Source organism: Aethalodelphis obliquidens, unplaced genomic scaffold (genome assembly GCF_003676395.1).
Source record: "Aethalodelphis obliquidens isolate GAN/ISIS:26980383/991018 unplaced genomic scaffold, ASM367639v1 scaffold1, whole genome shotgun sequence".
Classification (NCBI taxonomy): Eukaryota; Metazoa; Chordata; class Mammalia; order Artiodactyla; family Delphinidae; genus Aethalodelphis; species Aethalodelphis obliquidens.
The window spans coordinates 3,500,442-3,523,456 of NW_020837945.1; the positions used below are offsets into that span (position 1 = coordinate 3,500,442).

Genomic DNA, 23,015 nt, shown 5'->3' on the forward strand with positions numbered 1-23,015 from the left:
TTACTTCAGCTTCCTGCTGCGTGGCAGTTAGCTGACCGCGCCCTACAACAACATCAGGTGCCCGTGCTTCCTATCTGGTCCCTGGAGCTGCTGCAGAGGACTGTGGACATGCCGACCTTATTCTGCAGTGACCGGTATCACTACATACAAAATACCGAGAGAAGGGCTCAGACAGGCTCACGTCAGAACACAGCGCCGGGAGGGGACGGAGAGGCTCAGGTCCAACGCCCCACCCTAAACACCCACCAGCCCCGCAGCTGCCCCTGCCGTGCTCTCCCCACCCCAGACTGACCACAGGCTCCAGCCTCTGCAAATGATTTTGCTATTTGCTGTGTGGTTTTAGCCAGAAGAGGACAATTCTTCTTTTAGTCAGAAATAAGGAGGTTTACAGACAAGAACAGAGAACAGCCAGGGTAGCCAGGTGAGGAGTTGTGCGCACCTGGCTCCCGCCGACGACTCTCCCACCGTCCGTCTGGGCAGTGCTGTGAAGCCCTTCCCACCAGCCCTCTCCCCAGATTTCACAGAGGAACTGGCCAGGGGATAAGTTGGACAGTGACAGAGATCAAAACAGCTTTACTTGGAGGCTTGACCAGGTTTTGCAAATAAGCAGAAGGAAACTTTTTCTTTATCCTGCACAGAAGATGCTGCAAACCAGGAAGCATGAATACACACACACACACACACACACACACACACACACACACACACACAGAGGGATGGGTACCTAGAACACGGTTCTCTGGATCAGATGAAGATAAAAATACAATCTGTGCTCTCTTAAATAATGGCATAAATTGCTAAATCCTCGGAATTCCCTGGTGGTCCAGTGGTTAGGACTCTGCGCTTTCACTGCCGAGGTCCCGGGTTCAATCCCTGGTCAGGGAACTAAGACCCCCCAAGCCGCGAGGCACGGCCAAAAATGAATAAATAAATAAATTGCTGAATCCAGGCATTCCTGCCCTGTTATCCAGCGTCTGGAAGCACAGAGACGCCTTGAGGGACAGTGAACTTCTACAGGTCGCTGTGGAGGGGAGGGGCCTGCAGGCTCCCTAAGTCCACAGACTGGGGGGCTCAGAAGCTATGCCTGGCCCTGCATCTCCCACGAAGTAAGGTCTGCATCCTTGTCCCACCACCCTCATCCCCAGGGAAGCTGACTGTGTGAGCAGGGCCGTTTCCGGCTCCGGCTTTTAAAAAGGTCAAGTGTGGTTCTCAAGTGGCCGCCAGCTTCTCTGCTCTACCCCAGCGGCTCTCAGAGCAGGGTCCCCGGGCCAGCATCAGTGTCACTCAGCACTTGCTGGACACACCGAGGCTTGCCAGCCTCAGATCCCCAAAGAGGAGCCTCGGGGCAGGGCAGGGGGCCGGTCACCCTCCGGGGCCAATTTGGTGCTCACTCGGTTTGGGGCCGCTGCTCACTGTGAGGGACTCCTGCCACGTCAGCTTCTGGCCAAAGGGCCACCTCCCGGGCCATCGCACCCTCACCAGCGCTGAGAGCAGCTGTGGACGTGTGACGTGTGAAACAGCCCCCAGAGAGGTTGGCCTTCTCCCAGCAGCAAACTCACCCCTTACCTCTCGACACTTCTCTCCATCCCCAGATTGACCATCCGGGTCTGGGTACCAGGCATCGCGGCCCTTAATTGCTCCAGCACCCTCCTCCCCTCTCATAGCACAGTTTTTGAAAAGCCACTAATCCCTAATGGGAACGCAGAAAGTCCAAATACAGTAGTAAGAATAGCACGTGCTTTGATAATTTTGCACAAAATAAAAGAAAACCTCACTGCCCTACGTTCCTTAGGGAGGTATCTGGCTCCACTGTAGGGTCCATGGCAGGCACGTTTGTAAAAAAAGTGACCAGGGCTTCCCTGGTAGCGCAGTGGTTGAGAGTCCGCCTGCCGATGCAGGGGACACGGGTTCGTGCCCCGGTCCGGGAAGATCCCACGTGCCGCGGAGCGGGTGGGCCCGTGAGCCATGGCCGCTGAGCCTGCGCGTCCGGAGCCTGGGCCCCCCAAGGGGGAGGGCCAAAAAAAGGGAGGGCCCCCAAAACTGAAAAAAAAAAAAAAAAAAAAAGTGACCAAAGCACCCTGGGGCCTTCTCCATACGACGGAATCATTTACCAAACAGTAACAAATAACATTACCAAACCCTATGGATTTTCAAACTCCCCCCAGAAACACAGCTCTGATGTGTCCCCCTTCAGTCTACAGCAAGCTCACGGATGTCATGTGAACCAAGAAGGCCCACTTTGCACAGGTTTTCATGAAACCTGGTGGCCCAGCCAGGTCGTCCGGCTCTCACATTCCAAGTCCAGTCACGTCTGGACGTGGGCAGGGCTCTCAGAGCAAGTCCTTGATCGTCAGAGTTACGAAACTCCCAGAGATCCACGTGCTCCTTCCTGGCCATTACAGGCCTCCGGGGCCCCGATTCCCGCTGGAAAGTCTGCCCACGTGACCACCCCACCCCCGCGAGGCTGACAAAGTCCCAGAGCAGCGGATTCACCCCGCACTGCCCTGCGTGCGCGAGTGTGGTGTCCACTTGTCACAGCCGTCTGCTGTCCCCAGAGACGCAGAGCAGGCTTAATCTGGGCCGGATGTGAGCCCTGGTTGCAGGATCCCCACACCACAGCCTCCAAGCTCATCAGATTTCTCTCTGATGACACTACCTCGTTCTTGAAGAAGACAACGCTGCAGGGCACATGCGTGAAAGAAGGAAATATTTTAACGTTTCAAGTTCATTAAAAATGCCTGTGGACCTGGGAGGTCAAAGGATCTTTTGACAGGAAGCAGGACAGAGAAGGGGAGCCTGGGGTCCTAGTGGCCCTCGTAGGAAGGCTGAACGTGTCGCTCACGCTTCTCCAGCAGCGGTTCCCTCGTCAATGACAAGGCGGTGGGGCCGCCGGCAAGGCTGGTCACACCACTGCCATCCTCCTCTGCCCACTGGGGGCCTCGCAGCCCAAGGCAGGTACACAGGGCTGGACCCTCCCTCTAACACAAGACTTACAGCCCTGTGACCTCGGGAGGTCTTTCCCCTCCTCCCTCGCACCTAGGAAATGCTCAGCTAAGTCAACGTTCACCATAACTGTGCAGTAGCTTCACTCCTTTTATTTCTAAAGCCCCAACTTACTTTCAGAATGATAACATCCTGTTGACTCTAGGCTATTATTATTTTATTATATCCCATATAATACCATTCATAAGGACTGTAGCTACTGTTTATTAAATGCTGCATGTTGGGCACAGAGCTTCACCTGTATCAAGATATTTGGTCCAATAAGATGGGTATTATTATTATTAATAACTCCTTTCTACAGGGAGGTTACGTGACTCAGCCAGTTGCCCAGCTGGTAAGTGGTAGAGCCGGGTTTTGAACCCTGACTCTTTTAGTCTGGAGGCCACGTTTCCAGCCCCACCCCCTTCTCTGCTGAGTGCATGTTGCTAAAAGGCGCTAGACGGGGAATCATTTTATTAAAATAAACAGCGAGAGAAAGAAGGAAAATTTTAACTAAACCCCACATACAATTCAATTCATCTTAACCTCCTTCTTGGTACACATTAATTCAGAATGACTGTAAAGGAAGGAAAATACATTTTCTACAAAACTGCAGCCAGTGGGATTTCACATAAAATATCTGCAATTCCAAGAACAGCCTTCTGTGCTGGCCACGCCGCTGCCACGCTGAGACCTCGCTCACCACCGACACCCCCGCGGCTGCCAGCTGGAGCAGTGGGTACAACATACTTAATGTTCAATCGTCAAAGTCTAGCCACCAGACTAAAACGTGCGGCACCGGATAAAACCTCACATCCTCCTAAGGTAACCTACACAAACCTCACTGCTGAGGCCAAGCCCTAAAGTGTAAGGTTGAGGGTAGCTTCGTTGCAACGGTGGAAATTTCCATCCAGTAATGACAAGTGTAGATGCTTCCTTGTAAATGTCTGGACCAAGCAACCCTCCTCGGGTGGTAACCTAAAGCTCTTGGAAGACCTCCTGGATAGAATAAACTGTACCTAGCTGGTCCACGAAAGCACACGCGTCTTGACAAGAGGCATTTGTTCACATCTCTGAAACGCTCAGTTGATTTAGTTCTAATTGTTGCCGTGAGCAGGAAACCCAGGGGCACGGTAGAGAAGCAACAGTATAGAAATTCTCTCGCAGAGCAACCCTGGGGAAGCTTGTCAGCTGTCTCCCCCTGGGAGGCAGGAAGCTCCAGGCATTTGGATGAGAGATCCCGGATGCCGTGCAAGAGACGGCACTACTGTGCTGCTGGACAAGGGCGCAAGGGACCTAACTGCTCTGGGCCACAGGGCAAGGGTAAGCAAACCTTCCCGCGGGGTTGCTGGGAAGACGGGGTAAGCTACTGCACATGAGCTGTATTATTATTATTTTATTATTATTATTATGCCAAATCTTTAATGAAGCCAAGAACCCAACCCTTCAGAGACCTTCGACCCACACACTAAAAAGCATTGAGCCCCACTGTGTGCACGTGGGTCACAGTCACTCCCCCCACTCCGACCCTCTGAGACCGGCACTCTTATCAGGCCCATTCCGCAGATGAGAAACCGAGGCCCCCAAACCACGTGGAGCCAGGCTTCAAGAGCAGGCTGCCTGACCCAGAATCCAGGCTCTCCCCACTGCCCGGCACCCCACCTGCCCATCCACGATGCTGTAGCTGAGGCCAGCGGTTGAGCTGCCCCAAGGAAGCAGCACCTAGAAACCACTTCCTACATGGCTAGTCAGAGATGGCGCACGGGCTTGACACAGCAAGGGGGGATCGAAACAGTCCATCTCCTCAGGCTCTTGCTTTTCCTCCCCGCTTCTCCTAAGACCTCTCCTGGGGTGAAAGCATATGCTCTTCTACTTTGATGCAGAGTTTTGTTATTTCATACATCCATTCGGCAGACACCTAGAGGGTGCCGACTCTGAGTGAAGCCTGGGGTAGGTGGCAGAGATGAGGGGTGACGGACACAGCCCCTGCTTGGAAGCTCAGAAGAAGAAACACATAAAATCATGCACTGAGTTCCATGATCGTAGGGCAGAGGGGTGGGGAGGTGCCCAGGAAGGACCCTGGCCCCGGAGGTAAGGATGGATGAGGGCAGGCTTTCCCCCAGCTTGGGGAGGCAGGGAGGGTTCCTGGCAGAGGGTGTGGCCCAGGCAGAGAACACACAGATACTGGGTAAGCAGCCCCTTCTGCAGCAGGCGGTCCACCTGGCTGGCACATGCAGAGTGGCTGCAGAGAAAGGAGACAAGGAGGAAAGGGCCCACAGAGAGACTTCTGGCCAGGCTAAGCACCTTCTAGAGACTTATCCAATCCTGAAACTAAGAACACTCTTAAGAAGAGACGAAGGGACAAGAGGACAGTCGTCATCCTCCTCTCTAAGCCAGACAAAAATCAGAGACGAGAAAAGGGTGTGGGGTTTGGACCAAGGCATGCAGCACATTTGTGACAACTTACAGGGTGGACCAGAAGCCCATGATTAGACCGTACCCTCTCATACCATTTAGGACATAACCATTTTCTGGACAGGCTGACATGCAGGTCTTAGAAACAGGAAACCCACAAGCTTCCTTTCCAGGTGTCAATGGGGACTCTCATGAAATGTGAAACTAAATGTAAGCGGTCCCCACTTTTCAACCAGCTTTCGGATATAGTCTGTGCTTGGGTTGGCAATGAGCACTGTTATTATTTATAGCAATAGAACGTCTCGGCTATCATAAATGTGCACTTCCTTCTTTTTTCCAAAGGTTTTTCACCCACCTCACCAGCCGCACCTCGGGAAAACACAAGAGGGAATTTATGTGTAAAAGTTACCCACCACCATCTCTGATTCCTGTATCCAACCTTCAGGTCAGTGAGTCTCAGAGATTTGAGAACCATACTTTCTAGGTAGGTTTATGTCAACTGTACAATCACAAAATCAAATGAGCAACCAAGTAAAACCCAAGACTGTTCTCGTAAGAACAATCATTAGCTCCCGGTCTCCTTGCGTTTGGTCAGGAGCCATATGAATGGCGGCATTGAACGTTTCATAATTCACCTAAATTCAGCCCATAGGAACCAGACCGGCGGGTGTCTAGGGAAGACCCTGGTTCCCAGGGACAGGCAAAGCATGGTACCCCCAGTTCCATCAAGGCATCCCAGGCCTTTGAGGCGCTGGAACGGAGCCCAACTTGTAGAAATCATGTTTATATTTATGATCGCATGTATGGATTCACACACACACACCCACGCGCGCGCGCGTGCGCACACACGATGTGTACTGGATGCTACGGGAAGCACACCTGAAGTTCAGCTGCCATTTCTCTAAGCCTCGCCAACACACCCAGGACGGAAGTGAGTCAGCAGGGATCAGGGAAGCGGCAGCCTTGCAGCGTGACACTGGATTCCAGCCCACTTACTGGACCTGCCACTCAGATTCCTAAGGGAATTCCAGGATTCCAAAATCCACCCTGGTCATTTGTAAACGCTGACTGCTTCATCTGCTTGGCCCAAGCTGGGAGGCCCTGCCTCTCGTTACTTCACCCACAGGGAGAACCTAAAACAAAGCAAAACAACATTTCCTGAGGATTCAGGTTTCGGTTGTCTCACAGGAAACGCATGCACCTGACCTAATGGCCCCGCTTGCCACTTTAAATAGAAGTCTGGAAAATTCATGAAGCCTCCCCATTCTGATGAACGCGATAAGGACTGAGACACTGCCCAGGACGCCAGCCGTTTTCCTGAGGACAGCCTTTCTAAATATCTATGTGCTACTTCTATTCCAGTGAAGTTTCCCAAGTATGCTTAGAGACATCAAAATAATAATCACTGGGTAAGAAATGTCTCCATTCCTCAGATACATTTTAGTGATGCCTCCAGAGCAAAATTAGGCTACTGGAAAGGTTCTCCCACTTTCTGCGCCCAGGTGTTCGACGGATCTGGGCTGGAGCAGTGGGGAGCGCATGCCCGGGGGTCGCTGTGCACAGGGCGCCCCAGTCGGGGGTAGGCTCTCGGAGGGGCCGCAGCACCCGGACCTAGGAGCTCGGCGTCCTCTGCTCGCGCTTAGCAACAGCGCCCGGCGCGCAGCCAATCGCGCGGCGCCGCCGAGGTTACCCGCGAGCGTTGACCGGTAGTAACCCCGGCGCGGGCGGCGGCGGCGCCCGGCGGCCACTGCGCACGCGCAGCGGGGCGCACCTGCCCGGCCCGCAGCTAGGCCGGCCGTGCTCTTATCTTTCAACTATTGAAAATTTAGGATTCCCGAGGAGCACGAAAACCTCCAGGGAGCCTCTGCCGGACCCTCAGCCAGATCTATATCTGAAAGCAGGTATGTCCCTGCCGATTGGCTGGGACAGCGCAAACGTCGCCCTAGGCCCCATGCCTGCAGAGTCAGCGTCCGCCCCGGCCAAGAAAAGAGATGGCTTTTTACTCCATTTTTAAAGCCGGCGGAAGAGCCCTCTCGGCGGGCGGGAGGTGGGCCTGGCCAGAATGAATTCGCTCCTTCGAGACAAGCCGGTCCGGTCGCCCTTGGAAGGAACGTAGGGGTGGACGACGGGGGGGGGGCTGATAACCCCGTCCTGGAGAGGCAGGGCGAGCAGAGGCTCCCTGAACAGACCCCAGCCAGCTGGACGGAGTTCTGGTTCACGATGGAAGCCAGAACTCGCCCCAGCCCAGCTCATGAAGGAAATCTGGGGGTCCCCTTCCCCAGCAGATGAGAAGGGCTTTTGTGGCACCCCTGCTGCCGCCAGGGTCTGGGGTTGTGTTTGTCATCCGCAAAGAAAAGGTGAGAAAAACAGCTCATCTTACGTGGACCTGCGAAATGACAAAGGGGAGGAGTGTTCTCAGTGGAGCTTGTTGAGAGGCAGGTCGTTAGGACTTGCGGTCTAAGCCTGAACCTGAGATCTGCCTCCTTCTAAGCCTCCTTTTCTCCTGGGTAATGTCCACACTGATAACGGCTTTCCGGGGAACACATAATGAGACAATGTGCTAAAGCACACAGCATTTGCTTAGTAAACAGTTATTTTTAATTAAAAAAACCCAGACACTTCTCCCGCCAAAAAAAGTGGGAGGGAAGAAATAAAAACTGAGAAATCCCATAAAATTCCTGCTAAAAGTTTCGCTTTCAAGATAGGCAGTGGAGCTATCAAGGCAGGGACTTTTTTGTCTGAGCGCATCAGCTCACCTTATGACAGTAAAAGAAACAGAAACAGTCACTCAGGTTCTGTTTTTCCGTTCATCTCCACCCTTACCAGTTCACAACCAAAACCAAGAACATTCCAGCAGGGGCCCCTGCTCACTGCCCTGCCTCCAAGGATGCCACTGTGGTACCTGCTCCCAAAGCAGGACTCCAGCCTCATCTCCTCCACAAACCACAGGCTTCTTATTTCTTCCTTTCCAGGTAGCCCTGGATCTTGATGTACCTGTTTTGTACATGGTTAGGCTTTTCTCCTCCCAATTGGTGAGCTCATTTCAAGACCAAGATTGTACACGTTCTGCAGAATTCCAAAAAGCAGAACTTGGATCAACAAACGAACATGACTCGAATTGAGATTTCAGCTCAACAGACAGAATTCTAAGAATGAGAGTTGTGCAAACATGGACCTGGCCACGCAGAGGGATGTCAGGGTCTGGCTGCTGCCCAGACAGGCTGGCCGCCCGTTGTCATGGGGCGAGAGGGACTGCTCCACGGGTGAGACGTCAGATGAGGGAGCTCCCAGGACCCTTTGGGCTCCAGGATTCAGGCTCTAAATATAGGTGTCAGCTGGACATCATCACAGTCTTGAAATCACTCTGGCATGTCTCAGTTTTGACGCCGAACGCCGTTTACCCCACAAGCACAAAGGTGACTAACGACAACACAGCTGACAAAGTGAGAAGTGAAACTACGGGCTGTGGGTCAGGCCGGGTCCCTGCAGGTGCATCAGCCTCCATCCTTCACTCTGAAAACTCCTCTTGACGCCTTTTCTCAAATTAGGGGCAAAACCACTCAGTATCAGAGATATTTCACTTGAATGTAAGCGTTCCTATAGAGGTTTTGGAACTCCATCAGCAAGGGTTTTATAGCGCATGTACCTCCATTCTACAAACCCCTGGTTTGTACGGTTCAGTCTTTCCAAATGTTTTTTAATCTGACCCACGTGGTTACCTTTGTTCCTTAAATAAGCAAATCTGTTGATTCTACAACTGAACTCAAAAAGAGCAGGTGTAGGGTTACTAAACGTTTTCTTCTGCCAATTTATAGACAAAAGAAATGGTTTCGTGCTCAGCAGAATGTCACCCTGTGTTATTTCTTGGCCTTGATGGATTCGGTTCCAGTTTACAAGAGGGGACGTTAGTTCCTGCATGTGAAGTTTTCAAGGTGTCAGCATATTTGGGGGTGTTAAAGGAAGGCAGGAGGGCACCCCCCCCCAGCAAGTGAAAATGAGTGTCGCAAGAATGTCCTTGAAAGTGATAGTGACACCAGCCCCCCACTGAGCAGATCACAGTCCTGCAAAGTCACACTGAAGAGACCAGATGGCTCCAGACCAGGCACACTGGAAAAACAGCAACGTGTTACTGTGCATTGCCAATCGGAAGGCGACGGGGGTGGCCTGACAGTGACGCAAAGGAGAAGAGCCGGTGTCGACAGGGCCACTTGTGCCGTGTCTACGGGGGCTGTTGAACCTGATCGAGCCACACTTGAATCACACACCCCTGATTCCAGGTCCCAACTGGTGACGTTTGGCTTCCGTGCAGTGTGCTCCAAGGGAGAGAAGGGGCTGGCTGGAGAAGGGGAGCCTAGACCCCTTGGATGTTCAAGTTCTGCTGTAAACTAGCAAACCCTTTTGGTTTTGTACATGGTCACGCTACATCCGTCTGTCCTGAGAGTCAGCCCGTCCTCCACAGTTTTTCAAAGCCTCTTTTGGAGCATGTAAGACGGAGGTACAGAACTATTCCAGAAGACCTCATCACCAAATGGGCCTGAGAGGAAGCCACTGAGAGCCTAAGAACTGGCCCGGGAGGGGACGGGAGGAGGTCTCCAGCCATCTGCATTCACCAAGGTGACCTGGGGTCATTGGGCTCCTGGTGTAAAGCCCCAGCCTCAGGCAGGGAGCTCTGGCAAGCAAGGTTTAGGTTTGCCACACGGCACTATAAGACCAGTCACAGCCTCAAAGAAAGGCAAAGGAAGAGCAGCAAAAGCCATTTCTTTTGCACCCCAAAGAAAGCCCACCTTAGCACGATAGTTTCCAAGAAGTACAAAAGTAATTCATTCATGCTTGGGGAAGAGAAACCCGCCTTTGCACTTGAGCAGCTCCCCCTCTGGAGCCCCCTCTCTGCTCTGGGATTTCTAGATTCTCCCTTTCTCTGGCCTTCCCTCCCCACCCCTGTCCCAGTCGGTTGGATCAAGTCTCCCAGCGCTGGGTTGGAATCCAGTCTTCCCTTAATGGAATCGCTAAAAGGGGATTTTTTTTTTTTTTTTTTTGCGGTACGCGGGCCTCTCACTGCTGTGGCCTCTCCGGTTGAGGAGCACAGGCTCCGGACGCGCAGGCTCAGCGGCCATGGCTCACGGGCCCAGCCGCTCCGCGGCATGCGGGATCTTCGCGGAACAGGACGCGAACCCGCGTCCCCTGCATCGGCAGGCGGACTCCCAACCACTGCGCCACCAGGGAAGCCCGCTGAAAGGGATTTTAATGGCACATTGTACTCGTTTCAGCCAGCCTGTCAGCGCAGGCCTTGTGCAATGGCCATGGAAATTAAGAGGAAGCAAACTTCAATTTGAGAAGGGTGTTCAAATGCATTTTTATAGCTCAGAAGCAAACCAATACAGATAATCTGATGTGGGGCTGCCTAGAATATGTAACTCCATCCTGGCATTTGGCAAGGATGAGGCTGGAGGGTCCGGCTTCAAAGTAGGAGGTGCTGTCCCATTCCATCGGAGTGTTACTGTGGTGAGGCCCCAGCTGGGCTGGGGAAGAGTAAAGAAAACTCTCCAAACCCTCAGATGTGACTTTTGTTCTCAACCCACGAGGTAATCTTGGGAGGCGTTATTTCATTTCTAAGAATCATGTCACCTGTTTGCGCAAAGCATGCCGTACATGCCAGCCTCACCTCCCTGGGGAGGAGACAGGACAGCCAAGCCTCCCCATGGGATTAGGAAACCTCTTTGTGGGTCCTTGTGAAAGGCAGAGGTGACTGACATCCAAGCAGGCCAATTAAAGGGGAAATGAGTCAGAGGTAACAGTCAAGGCCACCCCCAGTGGTTTTGTAAAATGGGGTGAGACACATCCGTGCCATAATGGTCCCGTTGTGTGCTCACATCAGGGCCGGATGTTTGCTAGGTGTCTTGTCAGGTCCTGTAGGCTCAAGCCCCCCAGACCTGCCTTCACATCCCCTCTCCCCTGCTCCTGTGACCTGGGATCTATCTCTGAACCTCGTGTACTCCACACATTGAAAGGACAGAATTGGCCTCTGCGCCAACTGGACCAAAGGGCTGCTTGAATTGTATAAATGCAAATGGCTCCAGTCTCCTTGGGGGACAGACGACCCAGAGTACCCCCTTAACTCCACCGTGTGGATGAGTTCTGAAAGCCAGAGAGTGCTGTCTGAGTGCAGAATTTTCTCCGCTCCACCTCAGCATTTCACAATGTGGGTTCTCTTCTTAACAAGGGGTCCTAAATGTTACCAACGCCAACACAGTGTCTACCATCCAGGAAGCAAAAGCCGCTTTCAAAAATAAGTCACACTGGGGTGAGTGAGGACAATCAAACCGGATTGTTCCCCTACGTCCCTCGACACAATAGTTTGTGTAACGGCACCAGAGTCCACATTGTTCCAAATCATCTGTCCCATCAACTTAGGCTATGTGAGTGAATTCCTTGAGGGAAAGTAATCACTGTATCAGAAGCCAGGGAAATCATCCTTGGGGTGTACTTTTTTTCTCCTGAGAACAGTTCCTTTCACAATTATGTTGTCCACTAGGAATCTATTATACGATCCAGATTTTCCTCTCAAGCCATCATTAATCATATGGTGAAAATGGAGCTAGAATTGAAAATACAAGTTGTTTTCTTAGACGCTGAAGTCAATGCCTGGCAATTGTCAAGCTCAAGAATTAGAAAGCATCAGTGCCTGACATTTGCCTTCTTCAAAATGCTGCTATGGAGTCACTTACGACCCTTCTACTAAGGGTTATGAAGCTCTCTTTCTCCGTCTTCTTTCTTTAAATAACTGTGTAGGAGTTTTTAATATTATTCTAATCCCAGTGCCAGGCTTGGCTACAGCATTCTGTGTTGAGTGTGTGTGGTAGCACCACGTTCTGGGAGAAAACGGCTTTCCTAGAGTTTACTGGAGTGGCCCAGTGTCTTCGTGATGGAAAGAAGCCTGAACTAGGAATCCGATGGCTGGGTGGCGGACCTTGCTGGCTCCGACCTTGAGCGAATCACTCCAGCCCTCAGGCTCCTTTGTCCTTCACTGCACACTTCACTGTGGGCATTACAATGAGCTCAGCACATAAAGTTGAATTTTTAAAAAAACAAAAGACTATTGACTTGATACAGACAGAAAAACAGAATATGGTCAGAGAAGTAAGAGCATAAGCTCCTGCCCCGAAGTTTGGTCACACTTGGCATCACGCTGGGCATCACACAGAGGCGACGTGAAACCTAAAACTACCACCAAGAGAAAAGGGGAACGCTTGCCAGCTCGGCAGCGTCTGTGGGCACCAAGCCTGGAGAAGGAGCACAGCTTCCCTATGGCCGTGGGGACCCTGGCACCCTGAGGCCCTGCGCCAGGCGCTGCCCGGTGCCCAAGCGTCGGAAACCACCACCCAGCCCCCGGCCTAGCTCCCAGCTCAGGCTCGGGCAAGCCCTTCACACGTGGCTTCCTTTCTATTCAGTGAGAATGTGGACGAGTATCCCACGCCCTCGAGTTATGCGGAAGTGATAAACAATCTAAATTCTGAACTGCGAGGGTACCAAGACCGAAAGAAACGATGGGGCTGCACGGGAGAAGGGGCACAGAGAGGGAAGTGGACACAGGCACTGGGGTGGAGAAAGGGCCAGGAGGAAGCCAGACAGAGAAGTCAGGCCTCGTTGGCTGAGAAACCAAACACCTGGACACACCAGGCTGACGGTGCCGACTTCCTCTCCAGCCCTAGCCATCTCTGACTCACAGGCAGGTCCCGGGGGCCCACTTTCTACTCCTCCCCGCTTGAGCCCACACAGGTTACTGCAGGGCAAGTGTTTATCCCGCAGCCATCTGGGCGGGGCTTCCTAGGAGGCCACCGGCCATGGACGGTAGCGGCTCCTCCCTCATTAATTAAGAGGCCATCACTGTTGACAATCAGTGTGACCAGTTCTAATACGTAGAGAACAGAGGGTGGGCAAGCCGCACACCTGACCAGGAAATGATATTCTTCACCTGCCAGCCCCAAGTGAACACCTGCAGGGTTGGATTTCAAACCAAGATTCTGCCATGGTTTTCAAACACGTGCATTTCTGCATCTCAAGCCTTCACCTGCGAGGATACCCACCCAAGCGTTTTCAGCATCATGACCACGTTTCTAAGGCCACACGTAACACGTGGACAGAAACCTGCCCACGTGGCCCACAGGTCTGCCGCAGTTTGTCTATAGAGACACGGCAGGTCAAAACCTCACGACACCCTCCTGGTCGCCCAGTGCATTGTTTCGGTAAAATCTTTGTTCAAGTGGAGAAGGAAAAGGCTGGAATCTTATGTCGAAATTTCAAGAGACTCAACCAAATGGGCCCGACCCTGAGCCTCTCACAGAATTTCTTTGTTAACAGAACAGGCTGGCACACTCTGAAGATGTTGAGTCTCAGATAACAATGCGACGGTATCAGCCGCTGGGGAGGTTTGGGATCTGTTCCCATTGGTGCAAACAGACACAAAATCATCCCACAACCAGCTCGGCTCAAAGGTCCCAGGCACCAGTCAATCAAGGTTCTAAAATCATGGCTCTAAGGAATTCCAGGGTGCCCACGCCAACCGTCTCAACTGCTTCACGTCAAGAGAGTAGGAAGCAAAATGAAGGCAATAAGGGGCAGAAAGATGCAAAGTAAACAAGTGAGTCTTGGTGGGTCTCCTTCAAAAACGAAGAAGGATTGAATCTAGATTTAAGTTGAGAGCTCTAAACAACCCCAATATTCCAGGATATTCCGGGGGTACCTGAGTCACTTTGTTGCAAATTCCTCATAGATTTTCAAGTTGTTTTCAATGATTCATTAGAAACTGAGGACCACTGTTTCTGGGTGATGTGTAGCACGTCCTCTCCCAGTCACCCCCCCGCCAAAGATGGATACATGGAGGGTGCACGGGGCAGCGGGGGACACGGAGTGAGTTCCACGGGAAGAAGTCGGTCGGGCTCGAGAAAGAAATACCAACCCAGGGAGGCATTAACTCCACACACTTTGAAAACCTAGAGCTGGCAAGGGAGCATCCACGTTGCTAAGAAAACTCAGAACACCGTCAGTCATCAATTCCCATTAACATGCAACAGGCTGGCGGCAAACTCCTGTGGGCATGGCTCTCCCGAGACCTCCGAGTCCCACCTGCTCCGCCCTCTCTTCTGTTTTTATGGATAGCCCACCAACGACCCCCATGAGACAGTCCTTTCAAGATCTGTAAACATACACGTCTGGTTTCCAGAGAGGTTACTATAGGTCACTTGTTACTTTTCAACATGTCAAGCTTGGGAGGAAACACCTGGCTTCCACTTTGCTCTGAAACATTAAAAAAAAAACAGTCCTATCTCGAAAGACTAACATTAACGGCATCCAGTAAAGAGGACCCTTCGAGTGCAGACAGGAAACTGGCACACATGGACCGTGGTCAAACTGTGTGATCAGATCAGAGCTTAAGAACCAGCGTGTGACTCACAGACGTAGAAAACTTATGGTTACCAAAGGGGAAAGGAGGGGCGGATAAATTAGGAGTTTGGGATTAACAGATACACACGACTATATATAAAATGGATAAACAACAAGGACCTACTGTATAGCACAGGGAACTATATTCAATATCTTGTAATAACCTATAATGGAAAAGAATCTGGAAAAGTGCATATATATATATATATGTATCACTGAATCACTTTGCTGTACACCTGAAACTAACACAACGTTGTAAATCAACTATACTTCAGTCAAAAAAAACCAACAAACGCTGTGAATCTTGAGTCATCTAATCTGATCTGTTCATATCGTAAGTGAGGAAAAATCAGGCGTAAAGCAATTACATGCATTGGCCACAGCAGAGCCAGAGTCTGGAAAGAGAATCAGCCTCCCAGCTTCCAGACCCAGATCCTCCCAAACAACCTGTTCCTTCCTCCGAGGTGCCGCGCCTCTGGATGCCCCCGCCCTACCTTTCCTCCTCCACCAGGGACCTTCTGGGACCGAGTAGGAAAGGTCCTTGAATTCGATGTTCACAGCCGCCCTCCGCGGCAGGGAGGAGAGGCGCTGGGCCTCTGTGAGACTGTTATCCTCTTTCTTCAAAAGTCCGTTCAGCAGCTCCATCTCTATCACCTCCCTGCTGCTGGAGACCACCTCGTCCACAGAGACGCACACTGACTTGGGCTCTGTCATTGCTGCAGAGTGACTGCTGCCATTCTAGAAAGATGGGGAGGAAAAGCACCAAGAGGAGGTATAAGTTACACCACGGGAAGGACCACAGGGACTCACCATCAGGCTCAGGGCCATCGATCAGTCAGAGTCATCGATCAGTGCTTCTCACCCTCCATGGTGCCCTCAGCGTCACAGGAAGGATGCTCACCTACAGGAATTCCTCCTCCCCGGCCCTCACTTACTCTTCTACTAAAAACATGCTAAAGATAAACTATGATCTACCGTCTTATCTAGGAATCCTAACATCTAATCACAAAACTGATAAATACATCACCTGTCTCAAAGAATGAGACACCAGCCACCCTAAAAATTATCTGCCTGCAGTCCACTCACTAAAAAATCCCATAAAAATGCATGAGGCTGCTAAGAAACGCACAACTGAAAAAGCTTTACAATGAGCTCTTTTAGTCCCTTCCTGGCGTAACCTCATACACGTTTCTCAAGAGCAGCGATACCACTTGGACCGACGGGGTTTGTAGGAGATGGCCTTTGTGTTTCCCTTGTAAATCTTCCAAATCCCTTACAGCTCTCCTCCCTCACTGTACCTTCATAATGGCACTGAAGTGTTCGAAAGGTTGATTTGTTTTTCTCTGGGATACAGACAAGGAAACTGAGGCACAGACTATGTTAAGGAACTTGCTCTGAGCTCTACGATCAAGTGAGGGGCAGAAGTGATCCCAGTGTGAGTCATCTTGAAAAACGGTTGCCTCTTCCACTGCATCACCTGGATACCTAATACATAGCTACACTGGCTTTTCGAGATTCCATCGGGAGTCCTTTGAACTGTCACAGATAAGCCAAGAACCAAAGGTCTTTAAGCAAAGAAAGGAATATTCTTGCTAATGGCTTGGCAATGGCTGGACAAGTCAATATGCTTTAGGCACCTGCAAAACACAGAAGAACCCTGGGGTGGATGAACAATGCGCTGTGCTTTTTCTAGCTGCCTCTTGAATCAAGACAGAACATTCCACCCTGCCCAAAGCGTGGCCTCTGGCGACACTCCTCCGTACTGTTGCAGGCAGTCAGCCTGATCTCGAGAGCCCGTGGACAGCCACCTTTGATAATTCAGGCCCTTCTGATGGCCGTAGGACTGGGGAGACGCCGCCATACTGCTGTTTGTTCTAAATAACATCATACTGTTATTTTGCCACAGCTTGTGAGGTATTTCTTTAAAGTTGATGGCTTTTTGATCGTTATTGTTCCTAACAAAAGGCTAAAACAAAACCAGAGAGTGCGTCATCCATAAACACCCTTATAAACTCCAGCAACTCTAGTGACCGAAACAAGCCCTCCCCCGCCTTAGAGTGGCCTCTTGAGGGTACGTGACCGCATCCTTGAAGAGGATTTCCATTATTATTATTCCACATGATTTCCATCGTGGAAATCTTGGACGATTTGGAGGTTCTGAATCTTTAAAACACAAATAGGGGGATGGGGAGATGTGGGCACAGGGGCTTCCGGTTCTTGTGCTGTTTGAAAATGTTGCTTTGCTGTTTAAGAAAAAGACACACAACACACACACCTCCCAGGCATCTCCTACCTCTGGAAAGCTTAACCGTATCAAAACTTAGCTCACTGACTATAACATTCTGTGGCTAAAAATTAAAGTGTGGAGTAAAACTCTGACAAAATTAATCTTGGTTTGCCGCTGGCGCCGAGCATGAGAAATGCTTCAAACACAAGCAGGAGTACGTTCGTGCATCCTCCGCATAATTGGGGAGGTTTGTCTTAGCCTGACAACGGGCCTCCTCAGAGCCTGGGCTGAGCACGAGCCTCTCCCGCTCCTGGGAGGGCGCTGCAGGGCGTGGCCTCTGCATCCGGGCTTGTCAGGTGCCTTCTGCGTCGGCGCCCCTTGCAGGATCAACGGGAGGCCCTGCCCCAGCTCAGCAGGCTCTTGGCTTCGTGCACCTGCAGCTCTAGCACCCAGAGCAGCACCAAATGCCATCCCTGGGCCCACCTGTCTTGCTCTTGGGGAACACGAGCTGCTGTCCCAGGGTTATAACCCCGTTTGACTCCACAGGGGCCCTGGAAACACCAAATCCTGGCTTTGCTGGGGGGTGGGGGGTGGGTAGTGGACAGAACAATGGGTGAGACAGCTCCAGGCCTGGTCCCAAAAGTCCATCCTCACCTCCACCTGGAAAGGTGAGACGTCTACTTCCAGACCCGCGTCCTGCCGGGGCACTGGCCCTAACGCCGGGAGAGCCAATTGCTCTGTCTTCAGTTGGGGGCGGGAGCTTCCAGAAGCCCCTCCCCAGGGCGTGGCCCCCTCCACCTCCAGCCACCTTGGACCATCCACACCCTCCCCCAGCACCCACCACTTGCGTCAACCCCTGAGGAAGCCCAGGGACAGGTCGGGTCTTCCCTTTTTAATGAAACCTACACGAATACAGGGACGAACGGCCATGACTCCACCCACCTGCCAGCTGGAGCAGATGCCAGACCTGGATTATGATGAGGGTCTGACTTGCCTGTCTAGATTCCAAGCCTATCTATCCTCTCACTCACTCACTCACTCACAGCCCAGATAAAGCCCTGGGCATCAGCAGTCAGCCAGACAGACGTAGCCTGTGGCCTCAGCTCGCTCAGGTCCAAGACTGGGCCGCAAACGATTTCAATGCCAAGGGGCAAGAGCTAGAACAAGATGATGCAGGGACCCACGAGGGTCACGCAATGCAGTGGGGGCCCTGGGTGGGGATACACGGTGTTTCTGAGGAAATAAACTGTGAGGTGAGCTTAGCGAGGTGGGGTGGGGAAGGGGTGCTCGTTCACGACCGACATTCCCTGCGAGGGAACAGCACGTGCAAAGGCTCGGCAGCAAGACAGAGGAACAGCTGGAGATCTGTAATTCAGGGTCTGGAGCTCTGATCTGGGGAAGGCGGGAGGGGCTTTTGGAACAAGGTGGGACTAGCGAGGCCCACGGGGTCCGCACGGTGGAGGGCTTGCAAAGCTTGTTAAGGGATGTGCACTTTATCCCGAGGTCTCTGCGGGCCGCGGAGGCACCTCAAGGCGGAAGTAGCAGACCAGCGAGCCGCTGAGAACATCTCCTGCAGCTGCCTGCAGTGGGGAGGGTGCGTGGCCTTCACCAGCGGGGGGCAGTGGGGAGGGAGACAAGTGGACGGGCCAGTGGGACAAAGCTGGGGGAGTAAACTGATTTGGGAGCGAGAGAGGCCCGTACTTACTATTTACACTTTTGCATTAATACCTCCCGCGGAGTAGGTAAGCAATTATGAACAGTAGCGGCTATTCGTGCAGCAATGCACAATTACAGTGCGCTCATTAAACTCCAGACTGCACAGGTTACTCCTCCTCTGTCTCCACAGCTCTCCGGGGGCCGGGGCCGGGTGGGGTATGACCCTCTGCCGCTCCATTTCACGAGGAGACCACCTCACCTGCCTGAGACCCCACCGTTAAGGAGTAGCCAAACTGGGGTCCAGCTCTCTGCAGCTTCCCTGCCTGCACAGGTCCTCCCAAACAGTCCCCAGCAGCGCCGGGACGTTGCTTGGCTTTCTGTAGGCAAGCTGTAGTGGACCCTGGGTCATCCCAGCCCCCCGTCCCTTGCAGGGAAATCCACAAGAGAATGGGGGACCACACAACCCTACCCCCAAAGCAACCGACACCAAAGCGGTGCATGCCATCACCCACTTTTCCGCCATGGGTGTCCAATTAATAAAATTCTATCTGAAATCCTATCTGATGGGTGGCAGTGGCTCTCACTCCAAAATAGACCAGCTCTCTGGAAACACATCCTCAGATGAGAGCCGCCGGTGATGTAGGTTACAGCTAGCTTGTCCTCAGCCTCCTGAGTTCATTAAAGATGAAATACATCCTCCCTCCCCATTCTTTCCCTTTCTTTGTTCGCTTCCCTATCTCGCTGAAGCATTGCCTTTGACCTCCTCTTCCACACACAATTTGTGCTGCATAATAAATGGCAAATACTAGTGAGTCCGTTCACAGGTGTGGAATGCAGAGGAGACCCTGTTTGGACTGTTCCTGCCCGCTGTTGTTAGGAATATTTTCTTGGGCACTGATTTCAGTTTGAATGCTAATATATTGAGATGCTTGTTTAGCTGGGGAGGGTCTCTAATGGTCAGAGAGCCCCTGAGCCATTGTGAGGCTGCTTCACTCTCTTTACCCAGGGAAGTCCAGTTGGAGATAGAAACTTGCCCCACAGCATCTTGGGGAAGGGAGAAAAGCCAAGAGGAACTCGCAGGCTCCAGGCGTGCACTCTCACTGCTGCCAGCTATGGTGCCCACCTAGACCAGCAGACCCTGCAGTTGAAGGGCAGATCCCTCCCTGGGACCCTGGGCACATTAGAGGAGAACGTACTGGTCCAGAATCCTCAAGACCACCGCCTAAGGGAAAAGAACCCAAACGTCACGCCCTTAACTAAGCAAAGGGTAGGTGTCACTGGCATGGTCACTCAGAATGCCAACCTCACTGTCTCCAAAATCTGGCTTCCAACAGCCCCAAATACCAGTCCCCATTGGGAGCCCTTGCCTGCCCCGCCCAGCCCAGCTCAGGGACTCTGAAACACCATGTGGGTGCTTCTTCCATCCTCCAAGGCACCTTCTCCAGACTCACACCTGGCAGCCAGCCCCGGGCTGGACCGCAGAGCAAAGTTTAGGATGCTGGGTACCTCCCCAGGGCTCTGTTTATGACTTGGGTAGAATTTTTAAAATTAAAAACAAAAAAGCACAAGGTTTTCAGGGAGAATGGTTTTCACACAGAACAACATTCTCTGAAAAAATGAGCTCAGCCATTAGCACCTCCACACGAACGAAACACCTGAGTTCTGGGGCTGTCTCCAACCATAACGTAACATCCAAAATATCTTGACATAAAAACACCTGTACCTTAAAACATTCTGATTCATTATTGTCCCACGTGTATGAGCTACTTTTGCAGTCTTGAAAGGGCTTCAAGAGTTAGTTACCCAGTGTCTCCACGACCTGAAACTTTCTTTACCCACAACTAACAATACTAACCTCCTTCATTTTCCATTACCACCATCATTTAGGAATCCCAAAGAAATGAACACGGGTAAAATGAAGAATGGCCAAGTGTTACCCAAACATGCAACCAGATAAAAGCAAATGTCATGAGGAGGGGACTGCCTCTTTCAGTTTTTGATCCCTCTTATATGTAAGAAGCTAAGTCATAGAGGCAGAACATGCCCAGAGATGGGACCCGGTCTGTGGGTCCCCCTGCCCCTGGCTCTTTCCTGCTCTACCAACCTCCTTAATGTGTCCGAGGCCCCACTGTATCGGTTTACACAAAATCATTATATAATGAGCTGCCGAGGCTCGGTATGTTCTACAGTAACCTGTTTGGAATCATAGGATGCAGTTGTCAGAGCAGAGCATGCGCAGAAACCCGGCTACTTCTTTTTTTTTTTTTTTCTTGAGCTCAAGGCAAGAGGTAACTGTCGGTCAAATCCTGCTGAGCCCTGCTGACTTCAAATACGGGATGCTAAAAATGAAATAAAGGCGAGGGGTGGAGGTGAAAACCGATGTGCACGGTGGGGTTACAGCTCAAGGGAAGTGACTAGCAGGATAGTAAATACATAGACAAAGGATAGAAGGGGGATGGATAGGGAGGGCGAGAGGGCTTGGAATACGGAATGCTTTCTACTTGTACTTTAGATGACCTGAAATCGGTCCAGAGGTACCTAACTGCACTGTTGGCGTGCTAGGCATAGAAATGAAGGGCCCTCGGATGGGTGAGACGATGGTTAGTTTGTTTTTTTTTCCTAATGTGACTTTATGGAGATATGTTAAAGGGGCAAGAGGAGACTCTTGACCACTCAGAGGAATAGCACTTACTGTAATAGTGTCTAGCAAAGAATGCGCCTGCAGCCGGTGGTACCCCTACGGAGCTGGCACCCTTGGGAAAAGTGAGATGCGTGCCTCTGTCCCCACCCTATTCTCTCTACAGGGTGCAGAAATGTGGCCAGAGGTACCCAGGCTCGGCCCTCATCTGCCTCCCCATGACTCCGCCGCCCCCTCCTGAGCAGGTCCGGGAGAGGCTGTCCCCGAGGGCGAAGGGGCAGCACGGGCCCCGGCTCTCCACCGCCTCTCTCTTTTGTTCCCCCAGACAGTGCCGGTGCTCCGGAGAGTAGCGCGAGAGGCGCCCGCTCCCCAGGCTCTGGCCGCACGCGCCGGCAGAGGGATGGGGCTCCCTTTCCCTCTGGCCCGGGCTGCCGCCCCGCCCCAGTACACTCCGGGTCCCCAGGCCCCAGGCCCCTCACTCGGAGGCAGACGAGGTCAAGGCCATCAGTACACTTGTGGGGCTGCTGGCCTCCTTCCTCCCTGCCTCTCCTGGCCCCTCCGCCTTCCCCGCATCCTCGGCTGCAAGGGGCATCCCGAGAAGCCAGGTAGCTAGGGCGGGGGGCGATGGGAGGCGGGCGCCTCTCCCGGGGCTCGGGGGACAGGTGTCAGGGTGCGGGTGCGGGTCTTTGTGCGTTTCTTATTCTCCTAGAGAAGAGAACCAAGTCCCGGGGCCAAAGGATGCGCTCACTCACCATGGCGGTGCCGACCGAGAAAGCGGCCGTCAGACAGGCCATGCCCCGGGGGCGGCGGCGGTGGGGACGAGGCTGCGGGCAGCGGGGACGGGCGGCGGGCAAGAGGCGCGCTCGCCCTAGGCTCGGCGGCTGCGCCGGGCGCGGACTCTGGCTCTGGCTCCGGCTCCGGCCGCAGCTGTGGCCCCGGCCCCGCCCACGACCCGCCCGCGCCGGCCCCGCCCGCGACCCGCGATTGGCCGGCGCGCAGGGGCGGGGCGGAGCCGGCAGGTGCGCGTGCTCTTGTTTTGCTCCTGTGCGGCGCGGCTGCCCCAGTTCTAGGCAGTCCGGTTCCTCGCGCTGCCTGCGCCCCTGGCCTGGCTGGTGCCGAGGGTCCGCCCCGGCCCCGGAGGCGCCGAGTTCGGAAACTCGCGGGGCCTGGGCCAGCGACCCCGGGCCCCCTGCGGTCAGTCAGCGGGAGTCCCCCTCCAGAACTGCCACCTCAAAGCCTGCAGTGCCGGGCCAGGGAGGGCCAGGGGAGGCGTCTGGGGGGGGGGGAGGGGGGAGGGGCACTTTTTTCCTTGTTGGGCATCACTCTGCCACGTAGGAGCGTGAGAACTAAAGGAGAGATGGCCGCTCCAACGACCCCTCCCCCGCCACCGCAGCTCCATATCTGGGGTGGTACCCCCATACTGAGGCAGCACACTCACTCATTAATGCAGCATTGCTGTGTGCCAGACGCAGAGCCAAGTGCTGGGTAACAAAGGGGTGACTAGGTGAAGATGCCCAGGCCTCTGTCCTCCCCTGGCTCCCACCCCCCCGATCCCAACAAATAAAGAAAAGACCCGGTGTTCCCAGTACGTGGCCCAGCACCTGGCCCAGAGCTGTGTTCAGGTAACTTCATAAGGAGTAACACTTCAGGCACCCT

At 52.9% G+C, this 23,015-nt stretch overlaps 1 protein-coding gene and 1 non-coding gene across 3 annotated transcripts in view; one reads left to right on the top strand and one right to left on the bottom strand.

The window, feature by feature from the left end:
* The window catches only part of ABCG1 (ATP binding cassette subfamily G member 1), a 60,490-nt gene extending 38,238 nt beyond the window's left edge, over positions 1-22,252 (bottom strand). The window contains exons 1-2 of one of the 2 annotated variants that reach the window (XM_027090612.1): positions 22,112-22,252; positions 15,333-15,576 (exon numbers count right to left, since the gene is read on the bottom strand). In XM_027090612.1, the coding sequence (XP_026946413.1) occupies positions 15,333-15,576; positions 22,112-22,153 (286 nt within the window). In that variant the 5' untranslated portion in view covers positions 22,154-22,252. The remainder of the gene's footprint in view (positions 1-15,332; positions 15,577-22,111) is intronic. The other variant, XM_027090518.1, reaches the window with a different exon arrangement.
* Positions 813-885, top strand: TRNAE-UUC (transfer RNA glutamic acid (anticodon UUC)). Its single transcript has one exon. It is a non-coding gene; the product is annotated as a tRNA-Glu (tRNA).
* Positions 22,253-23,015: the final 763 nt, after the last annotated feature.